The 22,314-nt window shown below is 54.9% G+C and overlaps 1 protein-coding gene across 1 annotated transcript; it reads left to right on the top strand.

Moving 5' to 3' along the window:
- The first annotated feature begins 1,002 nt into the window (after window positions 1–1,002).
- Window positions 1,003–21,780, top strand: CYP26B1 (cytochrome P450 family 26 subfamily B member 1). Its single transcript, XM_054633630.2, has 6 exons — window positions 1,003–1,638; window positions 3,492–3,716; window positions 16,189–16,464; window positions 17,470–17,625; window positions 19,763–20,044; window positions 21,378–21,780. The coding sequence occupies exons 1-6, from the start codon at window positions 1,435–1,437 to the stop codon at window positions 21,768–21,770; spliced, it is 1,536 nt and encodes a 511-aa protein (XP_054489605.1). The 5' UTR covers window positions 1,003–1,434; the 3' UTR covers window positions 21,771–21,780.
- Window positions 21,781–22,314: the final 534 nt, after the last annotated feature.

Raw genomic sequence — 22,314 nt, 5'->3', positions numbered from 1 at the left:
GTCGCTCCGGCGGGGCTGAGCCGCGCTCGTCTCTCCTCCTCAGGCCGGCGGCGGCGAAGGAGCAGCAGCAGCAGCAGCGGCGGCGGCGGCAGGAGGAGGAGGAGGAGGAGAAGAGGAGGAGAAAGAGCAGCAGCAGCAGGAGGAGGAGGAGGAGGATGAGGCCGAGCAGAGCGGCGTGACCGAGCCGCGGGCTCCGCGCCAGGGCTCGCACGCTCCAGCGCCGCGTCCCCCGGGCCGGCCCGGCCCCCCCGAGCCTCTGAAGTGCGGGTGGGGGCGCGGGGGGAGCAGCGGCGCTGGCGGCCGGCCCAGCCCCGGCTTCCCCGCCTCTATATAAACACACATTTGACTTTCTTTTGCCTCAAAGCGAACAGTGCAGAGGGGCTTTGCCCAGCAGCCCTGCCTCCCTTTTTTTTTTTTTTTCTTTCCCTTTTTTTTTTTTTACTTTTTTTTTTTTTTTTTTCCTCTCCTCTCCTCCTTTGCCTTCCTCCTCCTTTACAGAAGTCTGGTGAAAAGTCTGGGGCTCCCAAATAAGCGGCGTCGCGAGAGATCTGTATTTATAGGGAGATATTTATATATATGTAGAGATAGAGCTATAAACCGAGCCGGCTCGCTGCGTGTGTGTAGATACATATATACAGCTATTTAATTCTTCCATCTCTCCAGCTCGTGGCTGAATTATTTTAAGAATTTTTTGAACTTTTTTTTTTTTTTTAAATCTCGCTCCTTTTTCCCCCTTTTTTTCCCCCCTTTTCCCCCCTTTTTCTTCTTTTCCTTTTTTACTTCTCCTCTTTTTTTTTCCCCCTCCTTCTGGTGTGTGTGGCTTTGCCTTGCAAGCGAGCGAGAGCCAGAGCATCTGCAGTTGGACTTTTTGGGGTCTTTTTTTTTTTTTTTCCGCCACTCCAAGGTTTTTCTTTTTTCCATTTTTTTCTTCTTTATCATTTTTTTCTTTTTTTGCTAATTTTTTTACCCTCGCCTTTTCCCCTCCTCATCACCCCCACCCCATTTTTTTGGGGGGGCCGCTGCTTTTCCTCTTTTTTTTTTGTTGTTTTTCCCCCCCCTTTCCCCTCTCCGTGCGCGCGTGGTGCTTTCTCTCCGTGTCACTCCGTCAAGTTTACCCCAAACAAGCCCAAACTTCGCAGCGAGGGGCGCAGCAACCACAGCTTCTTTTTTTCCCCCCTATTTTTTAATTATTATTTTTTGTGTGTTTGTTTTTAATTTTTTCCTCCTTTCCCCCTCTTTCCCCTCGCCGCTTCCCCAACCTGCCAGCGCCGAGGGGGGCGAGCCGGGGCCCCCCTCGCCCCAGGACCCCCCAAGCAGCTCCGAGCGGGCGCTCCGCGCTCGCCGTCCCTCCGCGCGTGTGTGTGGGTGCGAGCGTGGTGCCTGTCAAGGGGCCGTTTCTCTCCCCACCCTCCTCCTCCTCCCTTCTTTCCAAATATGCTTTTTGCAAGTTTTGATCTCGTCTCGGCACTGGCTACCCTCGCCGCGTGCTTGGTGTCACTGACTTTGCTGCTGGCCGTGTCCCAACAGCTGTGGCAGCTCCGCTGGGCTGCCACCCGCGACAAAACCTGCAAGCTACCAATCCCCAAAGGCTCCATGGGATTCCCTTTAATCGGAGAGACCTTCCACTGGCTGCTGCAGGTAAGGAGGATTCCCTCGTTCCCTGCTCCTCGCTGGAACCCGGGTCGGGACCGGGTGGTTTTTTAGGGTTTTTTTTTTTCCTTCTTTTTTTCCCCCCTTGGATCGGTGTTGTTTTAGGGGCATTTTAGGGCTCTTTCTCGCTGTATTTTTTTTTCTCTCCCGTCTTCTTTCCCTTCCGATTGCATCATGCGGCTCCGGGGCGGCAGAGCCGGAGCCGGGCGAGCGGCGGGGGCACCGCGGGAGCGCGGCCGGGCTCGGCGGGGCTGCCCCGGGCTCGGCATCGCCCCCGCGCTGCCCACCCGCTCCTCCTGCTCCTCCTCCTGCTCCCGCTCCCCTCCTCAGCCTCAATTCCTGCCAAAACCCGAAACCCGCAGCGCTGGAGCCGCGGGCGGAGGCGGCCCGGGCTGGATGCGGGGGCTCCGCCGCTCGCGTCCCCCCCCGAGCCGCGGCTCCGTCCCGTCCCTTCCGCGCTGCCGGCGCTGCTCCCGGCCCGGCTCCCGCGGCGGGGGAAGCCCGCCGAGGTAATCGGGAGATTAACCCGGGATTAACCTCGCTAAACGCCCAACAGCGGCGGGCGGAGCGGGATCCCCCCCGCGCACCGCGGGGCGGCTGCCAAAAAATCGGGGGGAAAGGGGGGAAAAAAAACCCTACAGGAGAGAGGCAGGAGGCGGCCGGGGGGTGCCCGGCTCCGGGGGGAGCCTCGGGGCGCCCCGGGGCTCGCAGCATCCCGGGAGGGAACCCCCGAGGCGAAGCCGCGCCAGGGTTTCCCCTTCTCTCCTCGCAGCAGCAAAAAGAAAAAAAAAATTAATAATAATATCCAAAGGAGGATGCTCCCGCCCTTCATCGCCGCAGCCGGCGGCGGGGCAGGACAGCCCGGTCCCGGCGGGGACAGCGGCGGCGTCCCCCGGTGTCCCCTCCCCGCCAGCGCTGGGGAAGCCCCGGCGCGGCGGCCCCGCTCCGCCGGCCGCCCCCGGCGCCGAAGGGGTTAACGGCACGCTCTCAATAGGGCTTTATTTTTTAAAGAAATTTATCAGATTTTTACAGGGGGACCAGAAAAGGGTTCTCGCTTTTCCAGCAGGCTCCGTCCAAACAGAGTCCAGGGCTAAAAATACAAAAATTTTGTATAAATTGGACTCCATTCGCAACTTGTGCCGCATAAAGGTGCTCTTTGTGCTGCCCTGGAAATGGTGTACAAATAACTCTTTATTAATGCCACAAAAAGGACTTTAATTATATTTACGCAGATCAAGAAACAGGGTCACCTGAACATCTGAACCTCACAACCGCGCTTTTGTTTCAAAATAAACACCCGCGCTCCCAGCCCGGCGGCGCGGCCGCGGCTCTCCCCGCTCGCCAGGGGGGTTTTTTGGGGACCCCCGCCCCCGCTATTGCTGCGGCTCCGGCCGCCTCTCCGCCGACAAAAGCCCCTGGAGCATGTGGGAAAGTTATTAAAGTCCCTGAAATCTGGAGATTTACTTAGGCAAAGCGCTGCCTTTCTCGAGGAAAATCAGCCCGAGCGAGGAGGGAGGGGAGGAAAAAGAGGGGAGAAAAAAAAAGAGGCAAAAAGCGAGGGGGAAAAAGGGGGGAGGGTGTGAAGGAGGGGAAAAAAAAAGGGGGGTGGGGGGAAGAGGAGGAAAAATAGGAATATGTGTAAAAGTGACAGGGGAGGTAAAGGGAGGAGGAGGAGGAGGAAGGGGGGAAGGAAGGCACCGACCCCCGCCGGGCTGCGGGGAGAGCGGGCGGGCTGGACGCGGGATGACCCCAACGCCCCCCAAAATTCCGCCCCCAATTCCCCTTCCCCCCCCCACCCCGCGCCCGTCCCGTCCCATCCCAACCCCTGGGCACCCCCGCAGGGCTCCTGCTTCCAGTCCTCGCGGCGGGAGAAGTACGGGAACGTGTTCAAGACGCACTTGCTGGGGCGGCCGCTGGTGCGGGTGACGGGCGCGGAGAACGTGCGCAAGATCTTGATGGGGGAGCACCACCTGGTGAGCACCGAGTGGCCGCGGAGCACGCGGATGCTGCTGGGCCCCAACACCGTGGCCAACTCCATCGGCGACATCCACCGGCACAAGAGGAAGGTCCGTGACCCCGCTTTTTTACCCCCCTCCTTTCCTTTTCCCCCACCCCCTCCTCCTTTCCTTCCCTTTTCCTTTTTCCCCCCGTTTTTCCTCGCCCTTTCCTTTTGTCCCCTCCTTTCCTCGCCCTTTCCTTTTCCCCCCTCCTCTCATTTTTTCCCCCCCTCTTTTCCTCCCCCTTTCCTTTTCCCCCTACTTTTCTTCCCCTTTCCTCTTTTTCCCTTCCTTTCTTCCCCCTTTCTTTCCCCCCCCTCTCCTCCCCTTTCCTTTTCCCCCTTTCTTTCCTCTCCCTTTCCTTTTCCCCCTTTCTTTCCTCTCCCTTTCCTTTTCCCCCTTTCCTTTCCTTTTTTCCTTCCCCTTTCCTTTTCCCCCCTTCCTTTCCTTCCCCATTCCTTTCCCCCCTTCCTTTCCTTCCCTTCCCTTCCCTTTTCCTTTTCCCCCTTCCTTTCCTTCCCCATTCCTTTCCCCCCTTCCTTTCCTTCCCTTCCCCTTTCCTTTTTCCCCCCCTTCCTTTCCTCCCCCTTTCCTTTTTTCCCCCCTCCTTCCCTTCCCTTTTCCTTTCTTTCCCTTCCTTTCCCTCCCCCCTTTTTCCCCCTTCCTTTCCTTCCCCTTTCCTCTTTTTCCCTTCCCCTTTTCCCCTCGTTTTTCCTCCCCCTTTCCTTTTTCCCCCCCTCTCTTTCACTTTGTTCCCTTTTTCCCCCCCGGGCGCGCTGATCCCTCGAGGAATTTCAAGGTGGCTCGGGATGGGATGGGATGGGATGGGGTGGGATATGGGGGGGACACTCGTGTCACCCCCCGAGCTCCCCGCGATGGGGACACGCGTGACAGGGGCGGCGGGGAGGGCTCCTAAAAGGGGGATGTGGAACAAGGGGGGGACCCCCCGGATTGTGACACCCCCAGGGGGGCTTTGGGTGCAGGGGGTGGTGCTGAGAACTTCCTGGGATTTCAGGGAATTTGGGATTTCGGGGAATTTGGGAATGTGGTGGGTTCTGGGGTGAAGCGGGGCTTTGGGGAGGGGCTGAGACCTCTTTGTGTCACCTTGAGGTGACAACCCCAGGGCAGCTGGTTTGGGGGTGCTGGGGCCATTTCGTGTCCCCCTGAGGTGACACCTCCCCTAAGAACCCCGAGATCTACCTAGTTTGGGGTGCTGAGCCCCTTTTGTGTCACCTCAGACCCCCCAGGGCAGCCGGCTTGGGGCTGGTGGGACCATTTTGTGTCTCCCTGAAGTGACACCCCCAGATCAGCCTGGTTTGGGGGTGCTGGGACCCTCTTGTGTCCCCCCCCTCAGAGCCCCAGCCTGGTTTGGGGGTGCTGGGACCCTTTTGTGGCTGTCACACCCCATGGGCTCTTTCCCAGCTGGATCTGGGCTGGGAATGGTTTGGGATGAAAGGGGGGGTGACCCCCCCACAGCACTGGGGACACTGTTGGGGACACGAGGCCGTCCCCATCCCTGCCCCAGGGCCGGGTCCCTGCTCCAGCAGCGTTTCCTGTTTTGGAGGATTTTTGTAAAATCCCTTCCAAACCTCCGAAAATTCCTTCCCTCTTTTCTCCTGGGGGAGATGGCAGGAAAACAAACAGCACATGACACCCGTGGGTCACAACGCTGAGGAGTGACACCAGGGAAAGAGCTGAGCCTGTCCCTGCCCCAAACCAGGACCAGCTCAGCCCCTCCAGTGCTGGGGTTTTCCCTTAAAAATGGAGACGTTTTTCCTACCAAGGGGGTGGTGATGGGGCTGCCTCCATCCAGGGGGAAAATTGGTTCATTCCCTGTCCAAGGAGGGTTCATTCCCTATCCACAGTGATCTTATTCCCTGTCCAGGGTGGGTTTATTCCCTGTCCAAGGAGAGTTTATTCCCTGTCCAAGGAGGGTTTATTCCCTATCCAAGGAGGGTTCATTCCCTACCCAGGGCAGGTTTTTATTGCCTATCTAGGACAGATTCATTCCCTATCCAAGGAGGGTTTATTCCCTATCCAAGGAGGTTTTATTCCCTGTCATGGGCAGGTGTATTCCCTGTCCAAGGAGAGTTCATTCCCTATCCAGGGCAGGTTTTATTGCCTATCTAGGACAGATTCATTCCCTGTCCGAGGAGGGTTTATTCCCTATCCAAGAAGGGTTAAGCAGGATCAGTGAGAGATCTGCAGGTGCTCATTCCCTGCTCCTTTCACCCTCCTGCACCTCTGGATTATTTTTTTGCTCATCCGAAGTGGCCTTTGCTGGCCCGGATAAAACCACGGAATTCCGGCCTTGGGAGCAGGCCCAGGGGACTGTGGGTTATGGGGTCATGGAAAAGGGAGGCCTGACCTCTGTGGGATCCTGGTGGGTTTGGGGTTGGCACCAGGGCTGGGCTGGGCACGAACCCGGCAGAGGTTTCCTCTCTCCTCCACGGCTCTTCCTGCTCTCACTCCTGGGTTTTTCCTACTGGGGAAAACCACGCGGCCAACCCTAAGCTCTGAAACCCGAAGCTTTTGGAATGTTCTTGGTCCTAAAGATCTCCTCAAAACCCTTCCTGCGTCCTGAGCCAATGATGGGTGTTAGGAGGGAATGGTGCCCTGGCAGGACGGGCAGGGGCTGGGCTGGAATTCCCGGATTTGCTGTGGCTGCCCCTGGATCCCTGGCAGTGCCCAAGGCCAGGCTGGGATGGGATTTGGAGCACCCTGGGAGCTGTCCCTGGCGGTGACAGGGAGTGGAACTGATGATCTTTACAGTCCCTTCCAACTCAAGTCATTCCATTATTCCATGATTTTTGGCATCACTTGTGATTCCAAGCCGGCAAGGATCCTAATTCCTAATTCATTCCTAAATCCCAATTAACTCCTAAATCCTAATTCCTGCATCAGGGGTGGCCAAAAGCCTCCCGAGCTCAGGAATTCCAACAAAACCCTGTCCCAGGATGACCCTCGGCTCCTTCTCCCACTCCTTGGTGCTCTTTGAGCTCCCACAAACTCTTTTCCCAGGATCTGGGACACTCTGGGAGTTAATTCTTCTTTAAGTTTTCCCTTTCATCAGCTGGAGGTTGAGCCCAGCAGTGCCCGGCTCTGGAATTCGGCAGTTTCAGCCTCATTTCTTCCCTCCATCTCCTGCTAATCGCTGCTTTTGGGAGCCCAGCGCCTCCCACCCCACCCAGCCTGGGCTGATCCCGATTTAGGGAATCCTCTTCTCCCTAAAAACCCATCCCCGAGCTGCGCTCGGAGATAAGCTGAGCCTGCCTCTAATGAGGTGAAAATCGATTATTCTGCTCTTATCAAGATTCCAAGGGGCAGATTAAGGCTCCTTCCTTCAGGTGTGGCCTCTTTGGAGCTCGTTAATCCCGAATTTTTGTTGTTCCACGGCTCCAGCTTCCAGCTCTCCCCACCCTGAAACTCACAGAGCTCTCAGGAGAAAGGATTTGGACTTAGGGCGAGCTTAAATCTTAAACTGAGCCTGAATTCTCCTCTTGACCTGCCAGGGAAGCAAGGAAAGGACTCGGAAAAGGCAGAATTTTCCACGGGATCCCCCAGTTTCCAGTGAGGGTGCTGCTCTTGAGGGGTTCATGGAAAGATTCGGAGCAGTTGGAAGCTCCGTGGAGAGAGGATTTCCTGGGGAATCTCTTTGGCGGGTGATGGTCCAGGTTAAAGCACTGTGGCCTTTCCTGGTGTTCCATGACCTCTCGGATTCTGGGTTTTGCTTCACCTCTGAGCTCGAGCCTTCACTTGACCCTTCCCAATTCCCCGATCCTGCCAAAAATTGAGGCAGAATTCCTCATCTGGCACAGGATTTTGGCCAAAATGAGGAAAAGCAGAGCGTGGAACCCACCTCTGCTGCCCTTCCAACCACTTGGGGCCATCCCCCAGCTCTTGTCCAGGCCTTAAATCCCCCTCATCTTCCCCAAACCCCACAGAGCCGCGTTTATTTCCAGCAGCATTCCCTGGCAGCCGCCCCGTGGTCTCCAGATTGTCACTGGGATGTGGAGATGAGCTCCAAACCCAACATGTTCCTGCAGGAGGGTTCTGGGATCCTGCCAGGGATCAGCTGCTCGCTGCAGCTTTCCAAGGAATTTCAGCTCCTCGGCGGAATTCCGGGATCAGAGAATTCCCGCTGGAGGACGCTTGAATGGGATCGGGGATAGGGTGGGATGATTCAGGTGTTGGAGCTCTTCTCTCTTTCCTGTTTCCGTGTCCCAGCTGTTTTTTGGGATCTTTATGGATTTGTTATCCCATTCCATATAGAATATCCAGAAGTATTGATCCCATAGGCGTTGGTGAAGGATTCTGGGATGCAGGAGGTGCTCAGGAGGAGCCCAATCCTAACCCTATGGAAGCTTTTTCCCATCCCAAATTTATCAAATTTCCCCTCCAAGAGGCTGTCAAAATTCCTACAAATTGGAGGAAACCTCCCTGGTTTGGGAAATGAGGTTACAGACAGGGAATTGCAGGATATGGAATCAGCTTGGGGCAGGGATGGAAGGCTGGGAACATGGAATTCCTGCGGCAGGGAACGCCTTCACTGCAGGTGTCACTGGCACTGAAAATTCCTATAAACTGAGGAAAACCTCCTTGCTTTGGGAAACGAACTCTCTGGGTTTGGAGTCAGCCTGGAACAGGGATGTGGGGCAGGATGGAGGGCTGGGAATGGGGAAAATTCCTGCCCTATGGAATGGCTCCATTGCAGATGTCCCCAGTGCTGGCTCTGGCTTTGCCCTTGGAGCAGTTTACAAGGAATAAACAACAGCAGCTCCAAACTCCTCTCCCACTTTCCTGGGACATTTATCCTGGCCAGGCTGTTCCTGCTGCTGGAGTTTGTGTTGATGTTGGAGAAGGGTCTGGGCCACCCCTGCTGGAGCCGGAGCTCCACAGTGGAATTTGTGTCTGGAATCTCCTCCAGGTTCCTCACAGGAGTGACCCCGGTGCCTGAGCAGGGTCTTTGCTCCGGGTTTTTGGTGGCAGATCCCCGTCCCTGCCCGCCCCATGATGGATGAATGTCATCCCATGGGACTGGAGCTCCTGCTGGAACTCCCTGGGAAGGGTTGGTGGGATCATTCCAGCTCCTGCTCCGTGCTCTGGGGGTCTCCCCATCCCGCTCTTGTCCCACTCTGGCTCTTCCCTCCATCCTTGTCCCATCCAATCCCAACTTGTCCTTGTCGACCTCTTCAATTCCCATTTCCACCCGGAGACCCCCAGGTTTTGGGAGTGTCGGCTCTGGGGTGAAAGGAGCCATAATGAGGGCAGAGCAAACCTGATCTTAGGGATCCTGCAGCCTCTGCTTTTATGGCAATTCCAGCAGGAAGCTGGAATTCAGCACTCCTGTGCCTGCAAGGGATCCTGGTGGAGGAGGAAATGGGAATTGGCAATGACCAGGACATGGCCTTTAGGCTTTAGGTCAAGTCTGAGCAGCGCCCAGGGCCAGGAAGGAGATTCCCGGGATGTACAGGGAAAGGTGGGATCAAACTTTCCTCGGGATCATCCAGCTTGGCAGGAGAGTGCCGGACTCGTGTTCCAGCAGAGCCACCCCAAAATAGGCACAGCCGGCTCAAAAAAAAAAGCCAAAAAAAAGTGCAAAGATGGAATAAAATGAAAGCAATCCATGGGATTGCTGGGGAGACATCCAGGGATTCCAGGAGGGAGCAGGAGGGGCGGCCCTGGTTTGTCTCAGTGTCCAAAGCTCCATCGCTCATTAACACAGCGCAATTAATGCTCTGCCTCCGAGGCACGCAAGTGTTGAGCTCATTAGCACCGAGTGGAAAGGTCCGAGGCTTTCATATCGTTTGCGAGGGGATTAAGAGCACAAAAGGGGCCATAAATTTACGGGCAAATATAAACCAGCTGCTGGGGGGGAGGGAAGGATCGGGATGGGGGAGAGGGCTGCAGGAGGAAGGAGCGATGGGAGGTGGAGGAATGGATCTTTCCCTACAAAAAACCTGGACTGAGGTTGTTAACAGGATTTATTTTTAGGGTTTCTAGGATTTTTTTCCAGCCTGGACCGAGGTTGTTAGTAGGGGATTTTTTTTAGGGTTTTTAGGTTGGTTTTTTTCCATGTCTATCCCACCCTCCCAGCCTATTCCATGGTGGAAAGGAAACCACCCCAATCCATCGGAGCCAGCTCCCAAAATTATATCAAACAGGCTGAATTACAGCTGACATCAGCTCCAGCTCCTTCCCCATGCTCTGGGAGCCTTAATCCATGGGCAAAAGCCTCTAGAGCAGGGAAAACCTTCCATGGATGGAGGATGGCTCCTGCTCCCATTCCGGGGGAAGAATTCCTGGGCTAGGTTGGCTCCTTGACTTTAGAAAAAGTCACCCCTGTCATCTCCAGGGGTGTAAATCCAGAGCAATTTTAATTATTTTAATCAGTTTTAATTCAAGGGATTAAAAAAAATTACCAGTTTTAATCTAAAGGATTAAAAGAAAAGGCAAATGGAGGAGCTCCTGGCTAAAGGACAAAATTTTGGGGGATTTCATGGTGCCTTCCATCCCAAAACTCCCCACGAGCTCCAGGCCCGCTGTGCTGGTGGAGCAGGATTGTGGCTGTGGGATACCCTGGGATCCCCAAATTGGGATTTTCCACCTTCCAGGGTGGGAGTTTTTGGGTGCGCTGGGAGGCAGGGAGAAGGCAAAGCCCCTCCTTGGGCAGCAGCTGGGTGGAGCTGCAATCCAGGCTCCACTTCCAGAGGGATGGGGAGCGAATCCCAGGGATGTGAGGGACCAGGAGCAAATCCCAGGGATGTCAGGGAGTCAGGATCCATCCTGCACCGTGGTCCCTTTGGTTTTTCCATCCATCCTCTCAAGCAGCTCAAGGAACCTCCTCAGCTGTGGTTTGCGATATTCCATTTATCCCTCTGGTGGTAACGGAGTTCTCCATCCCTTCCCAGGTGGAATTTTCCCATCAAATCTCTCTCACCTGCTGGTTCTCCAGCTTCCTTCTCCTTGTAGGGTGGGGATCACCTTCTTGGGGTCACCTCAGCCCCTGTCCCCTCCTCCCTGGAGCAGCTTTAACCCTCGCCTGGTCTGCAGGAGCTCCTCCGGTGTTCTCTCATCCCATGGAGGCCTTGCAATCCTCAGGATTTCCTTGGAGGAATCAGTTTTCCAAGATTTTTTTCCTTTATTTCTGCCATGAGACTTTGTATGATCTGGAAGGGCTTTTTATTCCTTTGGGATGAAGTGGCTGTGCCATGGATTGGGAATTTCTCACTCATCCCCTCCCAGGTGTGGCCACCTCTTGCTCTGCTCTGTTCCCAGTTCCTGGAATTCTTGGCAGGACCAAGGACTGGTTTATTTTTAAGTCTGGCTTTGTCTTTAGGATAATCCTGCTCCGGGTTACTTAAATCCATAGGGATCCTTCCCTTCTGTCCTCTCTCCGTGCTCCAGGAAAACCCATCAGCTCTGTAAAAACTGGGATTTTCCTCCTGGTATTTCACTTCCACTGTTCCCTGGGAAAGCTGTTCTCCTCCTCCTTGTCTCCAGGGAATCCTTCGTGCCCACACCACGGGCAGTGATCCATCACCCATCGGGATAGCCCATCCCAGGGGTCGGAATTGGGTCCTCAAGGTCTCTTCCAACCCAAACCATTCCATAATTCCCCGAGGAATGAGAGCTCTGACCATGCCTGCTGGGTTTGTGGGATTCTCCTTCCCCACAGCTCCATCCACAGGGATCCCAGCTGGATCCTGGCTCGCTGATCCCACATTTCTGATCCCTTTTCTCTGGACACAGCTCCCATTTCTTTGCCAGGACATCCACGGATGTGGGATCCTTCTCCCTCCTTGAGGAGTGTAAGGTGAATTTTATTCTCCTTTTTCTCCATAAATAAAAGGGAAAAGACACTGGGAGCAGCATTCCCAAGCTGATGAATCCCAGTACCTTTTGGTACCCCCAGAAATTCAGCCCAGAAGCTGAAATTTCTTGATGGAATTCTGCTGGGGATGGAATTTTTGGGACGCTCAGGCAGTTTTGCAGAGGGGCTGCTGAGGCAGATCCTGGCTCTCCCCCACAGCTCCTTTGACCTCTCAGGCTTGAAAATTTGGGATCGAAAGCAGGGCCTTGGAGGGTTTGGGATCGAAAGCAGGGCCTTGGAGGGTTTGGGATCGAAAGCAGGGCCTTGGAGGGTTTGGGATCGGAAGCAGGGCCTTAAAGAGTTTGGGATTGAAAGCGGGGCCTTGGAGGGTTTGGGATTGGAAGCAAAGCATTGGAGGGTTTAGGAGTGAAAGTGAGGCCTTGAAGGACTTGGGATTGAAAGTAGGGCCTGAAAGGGTTTGGGATTGAAAGCAGGGCCTGAAAGGGTTTGGGATTGAAATCCTCCCATGCCATGTGGGGGATTTGTAGGAGAGATTCTTGAACATGGAGATTTTTGAGTTGTGGGGAAATGCAGATCTTGGGATTAATTTTATTCTGAACTTGACTGGAAATGCTGGAGTTTCTCATAATCCTTTTTTTTTTGGTAACATGGAAAAATCACAGGTAGGGACAGCCCCTGAAGGTGCATCATGACAAGAGCCAAGGATCCCAAATGATCCTTCCATTTTTTCCAGCAGATTTTTTTTTTTTTTGAGAATCATTCGAATTTCAGTGTAAGAGCCTTTGGCAAAGGCGCCTCATTCCTTTCAGCCTGGAGGCTCCAGCTCCTGTTCCCAGACTCCCGTTGGAGGCTGGAGCGTTCACGAGAGCCTGGATTCCTCCAGGATGGAGCCTTCCATGTGCTCCATTTCCAAAAAAACGAGGGGGAGAAAAGGAATCAGTTCTTTGCTGTGTGCAAGGCCCGAACCTTTTATAAACAGAGTGTCCGGGTAGGAATGGGATTTTTTGGAATTTTCTCTCCTTTTGTGGTGCCTTTCCAACTTTTTTGCTGTGTTTTCCCTTTGTTCATGCTCCCAGTACCAGGATGGCCTCTTGCCCATGAACCACCTCCAAAAATATCCCGGTTTCTAATCCCGCTGGAGCACGGGAATGGGCTCTGGAGAGGGGCAGACATCCAGGATAATGTGGTGATGGGGCAGGGCTGGGACAAACACAGCCTGGCCTTTGGAAATGTGGGAAGAGTTAGGATGAATCCAGGTTGAGATGTTGCTTTGGATGCTTCCCGACGTCTCCTGTCGGCCAAACCTCCGGCAGGTGCCAAATTGGTTCCTGAAAACATTTCCTGGCTCATCCCGCCTCCCTTTGGTCAGGCCAGCAGCCCCAGGCTGGATGGGGATGCAGGTGGTTGATCCCAAAATTTCAGTTTTCCTCCTGGAGGGGAGGAACAGAAAGCTCCATTCCCTCTTTTGGGAGCCAGGTGGGAGCGAGGGGCCTGGAAATCATGGATGGCCAAAGGCAGGGATTGGTGCTGGTGCTTGGGGTGGGAAGGAGAAAGCTGTGGAAAATGTGGTCCCCCACACCCCAACCAGGCATGGAATCACTGCTGGAGCTCACAGAATTCCCTCAAATTCCCTGGCTGTGGTGTAAGGATGGGGCTGGGGTGTTCTCCAGCTGGGGCTGGGGGCGCTTTGCTGTCACGTGGAGCTGGAGCTGAGGCACTGGGAAGGCATTTTCTGCCTTTGCAAAATCATAAATCCTTAAATATCCTTTTTCCATGTGAGATGGAGTGGGAAGGTTCCAGCTGGGTGGTGGGGTGTCCATCAATATGAGTGTAGGGTGGAAATGAGCGTCCTTGGATGGACCAGATCCCCAGATTTGGCTCTTTTGGGACATTCCCCAACATGGAAAAACTCTTTCCAGCATCCCCAAAAACTCCTGGCCCTGCTGCGAGCCCTTGTGGCTCCACCGCAGCCGGGCTGCGGCATCTCAGGGTTAACAAAGCTGAGCTTAGAGACGATTTTGCCTCTTGGCAGCTCTGGAACAACTTTTTCTTGCCCCGATTCTCCTCGGCTTTGCCTGGATTCGCTCCTGGAGCAGCCGAGCCGCTCGGCCCGGCTTCACTAGAGGGCGCAGGAATTTTAGGCTAGGAACGCGCCGGGCTTCGTCGGGGAAAGTTGGCTGCCTTCTCCTCCTTTTTAATCAACTGGAAAGATGCAGGGTTGAACTGGAGGTGACTGGAAGGGGATCCAGACTTGTGTCTGGCCGGGGAAGGATCTGCTGACATGTGGGATTAGACGGAGCAGCGCGGCCGGGGCTCGGGCCGTGCTCGGGAGCTCCAGGGCGCAGCCAGCTGGAGGAGCCTCCTGGCGCGGGGAGAGCTCCCAAAAATTGCGGAGAAAGAACAAAATCCCCCCCCCCCACCGGTGCTTAACCTCCCCCTTGTCAGGTCTGCGCCGACCCCATGGGGAGGGGTTCGGTTTTCTCTTCCAAAGGATCTCCCCTTCTGTTCACACCAATCCTTAGGGACAGGATCTTTCCTCTTGGGAGGATCCGGGGGTGTGGGTCCAGCCCCCCACACCTCGGCAGATGTTCTGGGACCAGAGGCACGTCCGGGACCGAGTCCTTTCTTCAGGGAGCAGGGGCTCCCCAGGTGCTCCTCCTGTGGGGAATGCAGGGAAGGACGAGGCCAGGAGCCCCCAGAGGTCACCTCCACTGGGGTGGTGGCTCCCAGCAGGGATGCAGACCCCGTGCTCCTAAAGCAGAGATTGTCCCCTCACTGGCCCTGCTTCCATCTGGGGAAACTGAGGCACGGGAAATGTTTCGGGACATTCACTGGGAGCCTCTGCCCTTATTCCGTTGTTCCGAGCCGCTCAGCATGGATGAAGGGCAGGTGAGAGCTGGGTGGGGACACAGCAGTGTCCCTTTGCCGGGTGGTCTTGTCTCCATCCCTGTGGAAGAGCTCATGGATCCTGGCTCTGCAGCAAACCCGGTGTCCTGCCCATGGACAAAGGAACTGTCCATTCCCTTCTTCCCATTCCCCTCCTATTCCCTTCCCACCTCCCACCTTCCTCACTCCCTCCCCACCTTCCCCACGCAGCCGAGGGTCTCAGCTTTACCCTCCCCCCAGCTTTTCCTGCCCGAGCAGCTGCTTTTTCCAGCGGAAAAAGCCTGAACGCCGCTGCCTTTCCCGGCTCTGGATGGATGCAGGCAGGAGGCGGCCGCCGCCGCCCCGTCCCGCGCCCTCGCCGCGCTCTCGCTCCCCGCTGTTCATTCATTCATTCATTGATTCCTCCTCTCATTCATTCATTCATTCATGCCTCGGCTCCGCGCGGCCATCCAGGGATGGTTCCCTGTCCCCGGGCTCGGATTCCCTTCCCTGTCCATCCTCCCATCCTGGGATTTCCACGGGCCGCTCCTCGCCGGGCGCTGGGTTTCACCGGGGGCTCAACCTGGGGCGTCGTGAAGCGGCTCTTGTGGAGGCCCCTGCGCGGAGCTGCGAGGGGACAGAGGTGTTTTTTCACCAAACAAACTCCCAGGGAACGCCGGGCATTAGCAATGAGGGGTCGCAGCCAGGAAAATATTACCTTTCCCTTGGAGTGCTGACTGCGGAGGAAATTCTCACATTTACAGCTCCGGCGAGCCCGGCGCTCATGGAAAAGAGGGGGCGGCTTTGATTTCGCTCCTCTCGGTGGGTTGATAACTTTGGCAGCCCCCCCACCTCGCCTCCATTCCCGCCGGGAAGCGGCCACCGGTGGAGGCTCCGGCGCGCAGCTCCCTCCTTGGAGTCCTGGTTTAATTGGATTTTCCTGGAGGCCTGCGGTGCGTGTGCGTCCTGCCCCGTGCGTGTGTGTAGGTTAATAAAAAATAAACAAACAGCACTTTCCCCCCTCGCTCGGCGAGGGATGAGGCGGGAATGCCGAATGAAAGCGCTGCTGTGCCGGGAAGGGACATTCCTGGCATTGCTGAGCTCCTCGGAGCGGGCCCGGGCCCAAATTGGAGGAAAAAAATTGGAGTAAGGAGCCGTTAGCGTGGGGGACCTGGGGAGGCCCAGTCCTGCTCACTGTTTACTCGCAGGGCTTAAATTAACGCTGGCTGCTGACATCAGGAGTTTTTTTTTTCCCTGGTTTCCCAAGGAAATGAGCCGAGGGCGATCGCGGCCTCTGCGTACGTGCAGCGGCTCTTCCCCGCTTGAACCCCTGTCGGAGTTCAGCCAGACTCCACAGAGATCCTAAAGGCTCCAAAATAATTATTTTGCTTCGTTTTGCATCCGTGAACAAAAAAAAAAAAAAAAGAAGGAAAAGGTGATGGAGAGGTGGGAGGAATTGTCAGTGCTTCCCGTTGGGAGAGTTGTGTTTTCCCCTTGTGTTTGTCCGTGTTGGATGCTGGAGAATCCCTGTGAAAGAGGTGCGTTAGTGACACCCAAGCCATGGGATGAACAGAGCTGGGATCCTTTGGACATGGAAATGTTTCTCTGTCCCTCCTGCCACACGTGGGATGGAGGAATCCCTCCCACCCCAGTTTGCTCCGTTATTCCCCGTCACTTGTGACAGTCATGGTGGGAATTTCAGGAAGAGCTGGTGTTTCTGGCAGCTCTGTTAGGAACGGGATAAAGAGTTTGGAATGGTGTCCCACCTCCTCGTGGGACACCTTGGACAAGGCCCCGTGTGCTGGGGCCTGCGGACAAACCTCTCCTCGCTGTTTCCCATAGGTTTTCTCCAAGATTTTCAGCCACGAGGCTCTGGAGAGTTACCTGCCCAAGATCCAGCTGGTGATCAAGGACACGCTGCGGGCCTGGAGCAGCGAGCCCGAGCCCATCAACGTGTACCACGAGGCGCAGAAGCTGACGTTCCGCATGGCCATCCGCGTCCTGCTGGGCTTCCGCATCCCCGACGAGGAGCTCGGACGCCTCTTCGAGGTCTACCAGCAGTTCGTGGAGAACGTCTTCTCCCTGCCCGTGGACCTGCCCTTCAGCGGCTACAGGAGGGTGAGCTTTGGGGCGGGGTCTCTACGCTGACAGCGCCAATTAATTAATGGGAGGTGATTAATCCGCGCCTTTTCCCTTTCGCGGGGGGATTTCTCATCTCCTGACCTCAAGGAGTCCGTTTTGGGCCACAGTTCCTGAATTAGTGGAGAAGGCAGGGGAAAATCTGTTCCTTGATAGCAGGAAATAGTCAGGAGTTGCCCAGATTTAATTTGTGTTTTTCCTCATTTGGCAATTTGCCTGTGTTTTTTTACTTTGTGGGACCCTTCTCCTTTTAATTCCTTTGGAGTGAAACAGGTCCTTGTAATTCCAGGCGCTAAAATACACCCTTGTAATTCCCAAAACTAAAACAGGCCCTTCTAATTCCTGGAGTATTCCAGTTTTTATGATGAAAGACGCAAAATGAAAACATGACATAAAATGAAAACATAACAAAAAATAGACATAAAATCGTATTTTTTTCCCATGGGGGAATTTTGATGACAGAAATAGGGGGGGGTTCAAAATTTATTTTTCTGATATCCCCGCATATTTTTTTTTTTTACTGCTGTTTGCCCATGGGAACGATTCCATGCCCTCGGAGCCCGGAATCGTTCCCAGCAGCAGGTTAGCCCCGAGCAGCTGCACTCCCATAGGAATTGCTTTACTGGGACCAGGTGATCAAATTGCTGGGGAAGGGGATTCTTTGGGATGAATGGGCTTTCCTTTGAGAGACGATTTTCCCAGGGATTTCCATACATCCCAGGAGGAGCCGGGGGCTGTGAACCGGTGCCGGACAGGGGCTCCCAGCCCAGACCTGTCATTTACACCTAGGTGTTGATTACTCCTCCTGTGATCTCCCCCACTCTGGCTTTACTCCTCCGGCCCAGGGGACACCTCCAACATCTTCACACCCTTCTTTGAGCCTCTGCTTTTATGGCTCGGACCTGTCCTGGGCACGTCTGCAGCTCCTGGGATGGGCAAGGTGCTGCTGGTGGTGACGTGGTCTGAGCGCTTCCTGCTCCACAGGGAATCCGGGCCCGGGAGACGCTGCAGAAGGGGCTGGAAAAAGCCATCCAGGAGAAGCTGCAGAACACGCAGGGCAAGGACTACGCCGACGCCCTGGACATCCTGATAGAGAGTGGGAAGGAGCACGGCAAGGAGCTGACCATGCAGGAGCTGAAGGTAAAGCCCTTCCCTGGGGCCTCCTTGGGATTGTTCTGCTCAGGGCAGGGCCTTCCTGAAGGGAAAAGTGAGGGATGATCCCAGGAGGAATTTTTGGGGCAGACCTGAGAGGTCTGGGGGCCCACGATGTGTTTGTTGGTGGATGCAAACCAGTTGCTTCATTCATTTGCTGGTTGTGCCCAGCCCTTTCTACCAAGCGTTCCATGGAATCATCAAGCTTGGAAAAGGCCTCCAAGGTGACCAAGTGCAACCTCCATCCCCACTAAACCATACCACAAAATTCACCATCCATTCAGTTTTTGAATACTTTCGGGGATGGTGACTCCATCCCTGTCCCAGGCAGCCTCCTCCAATGCTTGGCCCCTCTTCCAGGAAGGAAATTTTTCCTGATATCCAACCTGAACCTCCCTGGTCACAACAGAAGCCTTGGTCAGCTGCATCCCCTGACCTTTCCGCTCCCCCTGGCGCCTCCTTTGCAGGGCACAGGAGCCCCTCAGCAGGTTCTTATCTGCAGCAGGGCCATGGAATGTCAGGAGCCGTCTCCTGGGCTTTTGTCTGATCCTTGGAGGTTCTGTGTGAAGATCCTGGTGGTGGCACCGTCCAAGGAGTGACCTTCCAGTTAAACGTGACCAGGCTTTGGCTGCCTCTGGAAGTGTCCGAGGCCATTAACAACAGACACAAATTCTGCCCAGATTTCCCTCATCCATCCTGGTGGGTGGGAAATCACCCAGGAGAATCCATCTCCCTCCACATTCCATTTTTCCCTCTCCCAGCTTCGTGATGTGATCCTTCCTCAGGTCGCTTGGTCCCTTTGGATCTTAAATCTTTGGAGCAGCTGTTTTTTGGGAGAATCTATGGCTGCTCCATCCCTGGGAGCACCCAAGGCCAGGTTGGATGGGGGTTGGAGCACCCTGGGACAGCAGGAGGTGTCCCTGGGGATGGAACAAGGTGATCCCTGACTTCCATCCAACCCAAACCATTCCACGATTCTGAGGCCAGGCTGGAAATCGTTCGGGGAGAAGAACCACCCCATGGCACCTCGAGGTGCTGAGGTTGGTGGCTCCTTGTTGGAGCCCAGGAAATTCCTCTGGCTGCCCTGGAGGGCCCGAGCCCCTGCCCGGGTGGCCCAGAGACCTTGGCACAGAGCCCCAGACCCCTGTGCCTTTGATTTAGCCCTTGGAAAAAAACAATTACCAACCTTAGATGAAGAATTATAAGCCACAAAATTTTAAGTAGAATGATAGTGAATTTATCATGGGGTGGAAAAATAGATTTTTGGGGTTTTTAGTATGGGGGTTCAGGGGGCAAGATGGAGGGATCTGGGTGTGTCCAGCCTTTCTCCTTCTTCTTCTTGGCCTCCATCTTCTGCTGTGGTGGTGGCACTTTTAGATTGGTTCAGAGTAGAAGCTCACTGTCCAACATGAGTGATAAGTATTGAAAAGTAATTGTAAATATTGTACACATGGTTTTTAGCACAAAAAAATAACACCACCCCCGGGGGCAGGCAGAGTGCCTCTGACTGTCTTGCTGAGCAGACCTCAGCAAGTCAAAAGAAAAAATTTTATATATAAGATACAACAAAAAACCTTAAACCCGAGAAATGAAAAGCTCTAACACCTTCTTCAAGCACCAAGCTAAGAAAGGAGACTTTCTAACGCATCACGAAGTCACTGTGACCAGCTAAAGTCCCCAAAGCCCCTCTGCCCCACCCCTGTGTGTGACGGTGTTCACTGGGGTCTGAGAATGAGGGAAGAGATGAGGATCTGACTCCATGTTTCAGAAGGCTTGATTTATTATTTTATGATGTGTATTACATTAAAACCATACTAAAAGAATAGAAGAAAGGGTTTCATCAGAAGGCTGGCTAAGAATAGAATAGGAAAGAATGATAACAAAGGCTCTGTCTCAGACTCTCTGTCCGAGCCAGCTGGGCTGTGATTAGCCATTAATTAGAAACAACCAACATGGGCCAATCCCAGATGCACCTGTTGCATTCCACAGCAGCAGATAACCATTGGTTACATTTTGTTCCTGAGGCCTCTCAGCTTCTCAGGAGGAAAAATCCCAAGGAGAGGATTTTCCATGAAAGATGCCTGCCACACCTGTGTCTCACCCTGCCCTTCCTCCTGCCCTCCAGGACGGCACCCTGGAGCTCATCTTCGCCGCCTACGCCACCACGGCCAGCGCCAGCACCTCCCTGATCATGCAGCTCCTCAAACACCCGCGCGTGCTGGAGAAGCTGCGGGAGGAGCTGCGGAGCAAAGGGATCCTCCACAACGGCTGCATCTGCGAGGGCTCCCTGCGCCTCGACAACATCAACGGCCTCCAGTACCTGGACTGCGTCATCAAGGAGGTTCTGCGCCTCTTCACCCCCATCTCCGGGGGCTACCGGACGGTGCTGCAGACCTTCGAGCTGGACGTGAGTAGCGCTGCACCCCGAGCTCCCCAAAATGGCTCAGCTCACTTGAGCCTGGCTTAGAGGAGGCCTCTGAGGGGATGAACGAAGTCCTGCCTAATTAAGTCCTTCTCCCAGGCAATCAGTGGCAGGACAAAGGGATGCAGCCTTAAAGCTGCACCAGGGGAAGTTTAGGTTGGATTTAGGGAAAAAGTTCTTCCCAGGAAGAGTGGCTGGGCATTGGAATGGGGTGAGGTGGTGGAGTCACCGTCCCTGGAGGGGTTTAAGCCTGGATGTGGTGCTCGGTGCCACGGTTTAGTGGATGAGGTGGTGTTAGCTGACAGCTTGGACTTGATGATCTCCAAGGCTTTTCCAGCCTAATTAATTCTGTGATTCCGGCAATGGGATTTGCCCCAGATCCAGCAGTGATGGGATGTGGAGCTGTCAGAGGGCAGACGGGTGTGATGCTCCAAAGCCCAGCTCGTGACAGTGACGCCAAATTCTGAGCTGGGGTGTGACAGGGGAAAGGTTTACAGCAAAGGGCATCTCCAGGCTGCCGGATGACAGGCGGATTAGTCACCACCATGGCTGGAATTTCCTCCCAGCAAAACAAAATCTCGGGAGCTGCCTTGTCACTGTAAATCCTCCTAATGCAGTGGTTTGAGTCAGAGACCTTTTAAAGTGCTCAGGGGATGATAAATCCACCCCATTTCTCATCGCCCGGGCCCCGGTGTGGGTGTTGGGTGTGTGGTGCTGACAGGCAGCGGGGTGTGGGATGCTGTGGGGTCCTCTGGGATGCTCTGGGAAGGGCTGGCTGATGTGTGGGGCACAGCACGGGAGAAGCTGCTTCCCCTGCTCAGCACCACGGGGTTCCTGGTAGGCAGCTCCTGCCAGTGACCACAAAGCAAATAAATGGATGGATCATCCCACGAATCTTTGGGATGGAGGGAGGAATAAAGCCAGGATTCGCATCTCTTTGTGCTGTGCTGTCTGGTTTTCCTTTAAATCTGCATCACACTTGAGGGATAAACCCAAAAGAAACAGGAATAAGCAGGGAAAACTGTGAGGGTGGTGCGGCCTGGCACAAATTGCCCAGGGATTGTGGATGCCACATCCCTGGAAGTGTTCAAGGCTGGATGGGGCTTGAAGCACTCTGGGGTGATGGAAGGTGTCCCAGCCCGTGGAGTGGGGTGGGACAGGATCCGTTTAGGGTCCCTCCCGACCCAAACCATTCCATCCTTCCACGCAAGCAAAATTCCTTTATCTCATCCCCCTGAGATAAGATATCTCAATCCTCCCTCTCCAGCAGGACTGACCCACTCCGCTCTCCTCTCCTCCCCTTCCCGCCTCTCCGCAGGGTTTCCAAATCCCCAAGGGCTGGAGTGTGATGTACAGCATCCGGGACACCCACGACACCGCCCCCGTCTTCAAGGACGTGGACGTCTTCGACCCCGACCGCTTCGGGCAGGGCCGGAGCGAAGACAAGGAGGGCAGGTTCCACTACCTCCCCTTCGGAGGAGGCGTACGGACCTGTCTGGGCAAGCACCTGGCCAAGCTCTTCCTCAAGGCCCTGGCCATCGAGCTGGCCAGCACCAGCCGCTTCGAGCTCGCCACCAGGACTTTCCCCAAAATCACCCTGGTGCCCGTGGTCCACCCGGTTGACGGACTCAAGGTCAAGTTCTTCGGACTGGATTCCAACCAGAACGAGATCCTGACGGGCACAGACGCCATGCTGGGGGCCACCGTGTAAAGCCCGCGCCGCCGGTGGCACCAGGGACGGGCGGCCGGGGGAGGCAGGGGTGGGGTGGGGGCGAGGGGATGGACAGGAGGGGAGCAGAGAGGGATATGAGGAGCTTCTCCACGGCGCTCACCTCCGGATCGGGACTGCTTTTCCAGCAGGGAAGCTGCCGGAAGCGTTTTGCTCTTCCCGCGGGACGCGGAGAAGGTCGGGGCGGAGGAGCCTTGTTTCGTCGGGAAGGAGGAAGATCCACAAAAGCCGAGTCGAGCTGGGATGGCCGACCATACACAGTATCTAATTATTATAAATATATATATATAAATATCTATAAAACACTTCTGCTGCCAGGAGGAGAAGGCCCGACTGCGGGAAAGGCTTGGAATCAGCCGAGGATCTGAGGTCTGGTGTCCCGGGGCAGCTCTGGGGTGACCTCTGACCTTTTTTTTTTAACAGTGTTAAATTAGCTGGTGATAACAGTGTTTTTATGTTTTTTGAGGTGTTTTTTTTTTTTTTTTTTTCTGGTTGGTTGTGTTTTTTTTTTTTTTTTTCATTTGTT

Source organism: Agelaius phoeniceus, chromosome 4 (assembly GCF_051311805.1).
Source record: "Agelaius phoeniceus isolate bAgePho1 chromosome 4, bAgePho1.hap1, whole genome shotgun sequence".
Classification (NCBI taxonomy): domain Eukaryota; kingdom Metazoa; phylum Chordata; class Aves; order Passeriformes; family Icteridae; genus Agelaius; species Agelaius phoeniceus.
Note: the sequence above shows the minus strand (reverse complement) of the source record. Positions and strands in the feature narration are given on the sequence as shown.

Bases quoted from the DNA above. Each gene is read 5' to 3' on its own strand.
- CYP26B1 (XM_054633630.2), top strand. From the start codon at position 1,435: ATGCTTTTTGCAAGTTTTGATCTCGTCTCGGCACTGGCTACCCTCGCC. The intron at 3,717-16,188 runs GTCCGTGACCCC...TGTTTCCCATAG, and splicing joins TCCACCGGCACAAGAGGAAG to GTTTTCTCCAAGATTTTCAG. The intron at 20,045-21,377 runs GTGAGTAGCGCT...GCCTCTCCGCAG, and splicing joins TGCAGACCTTCGAGCTGGAC to GGTTTCCAAATCCCCAAGGG.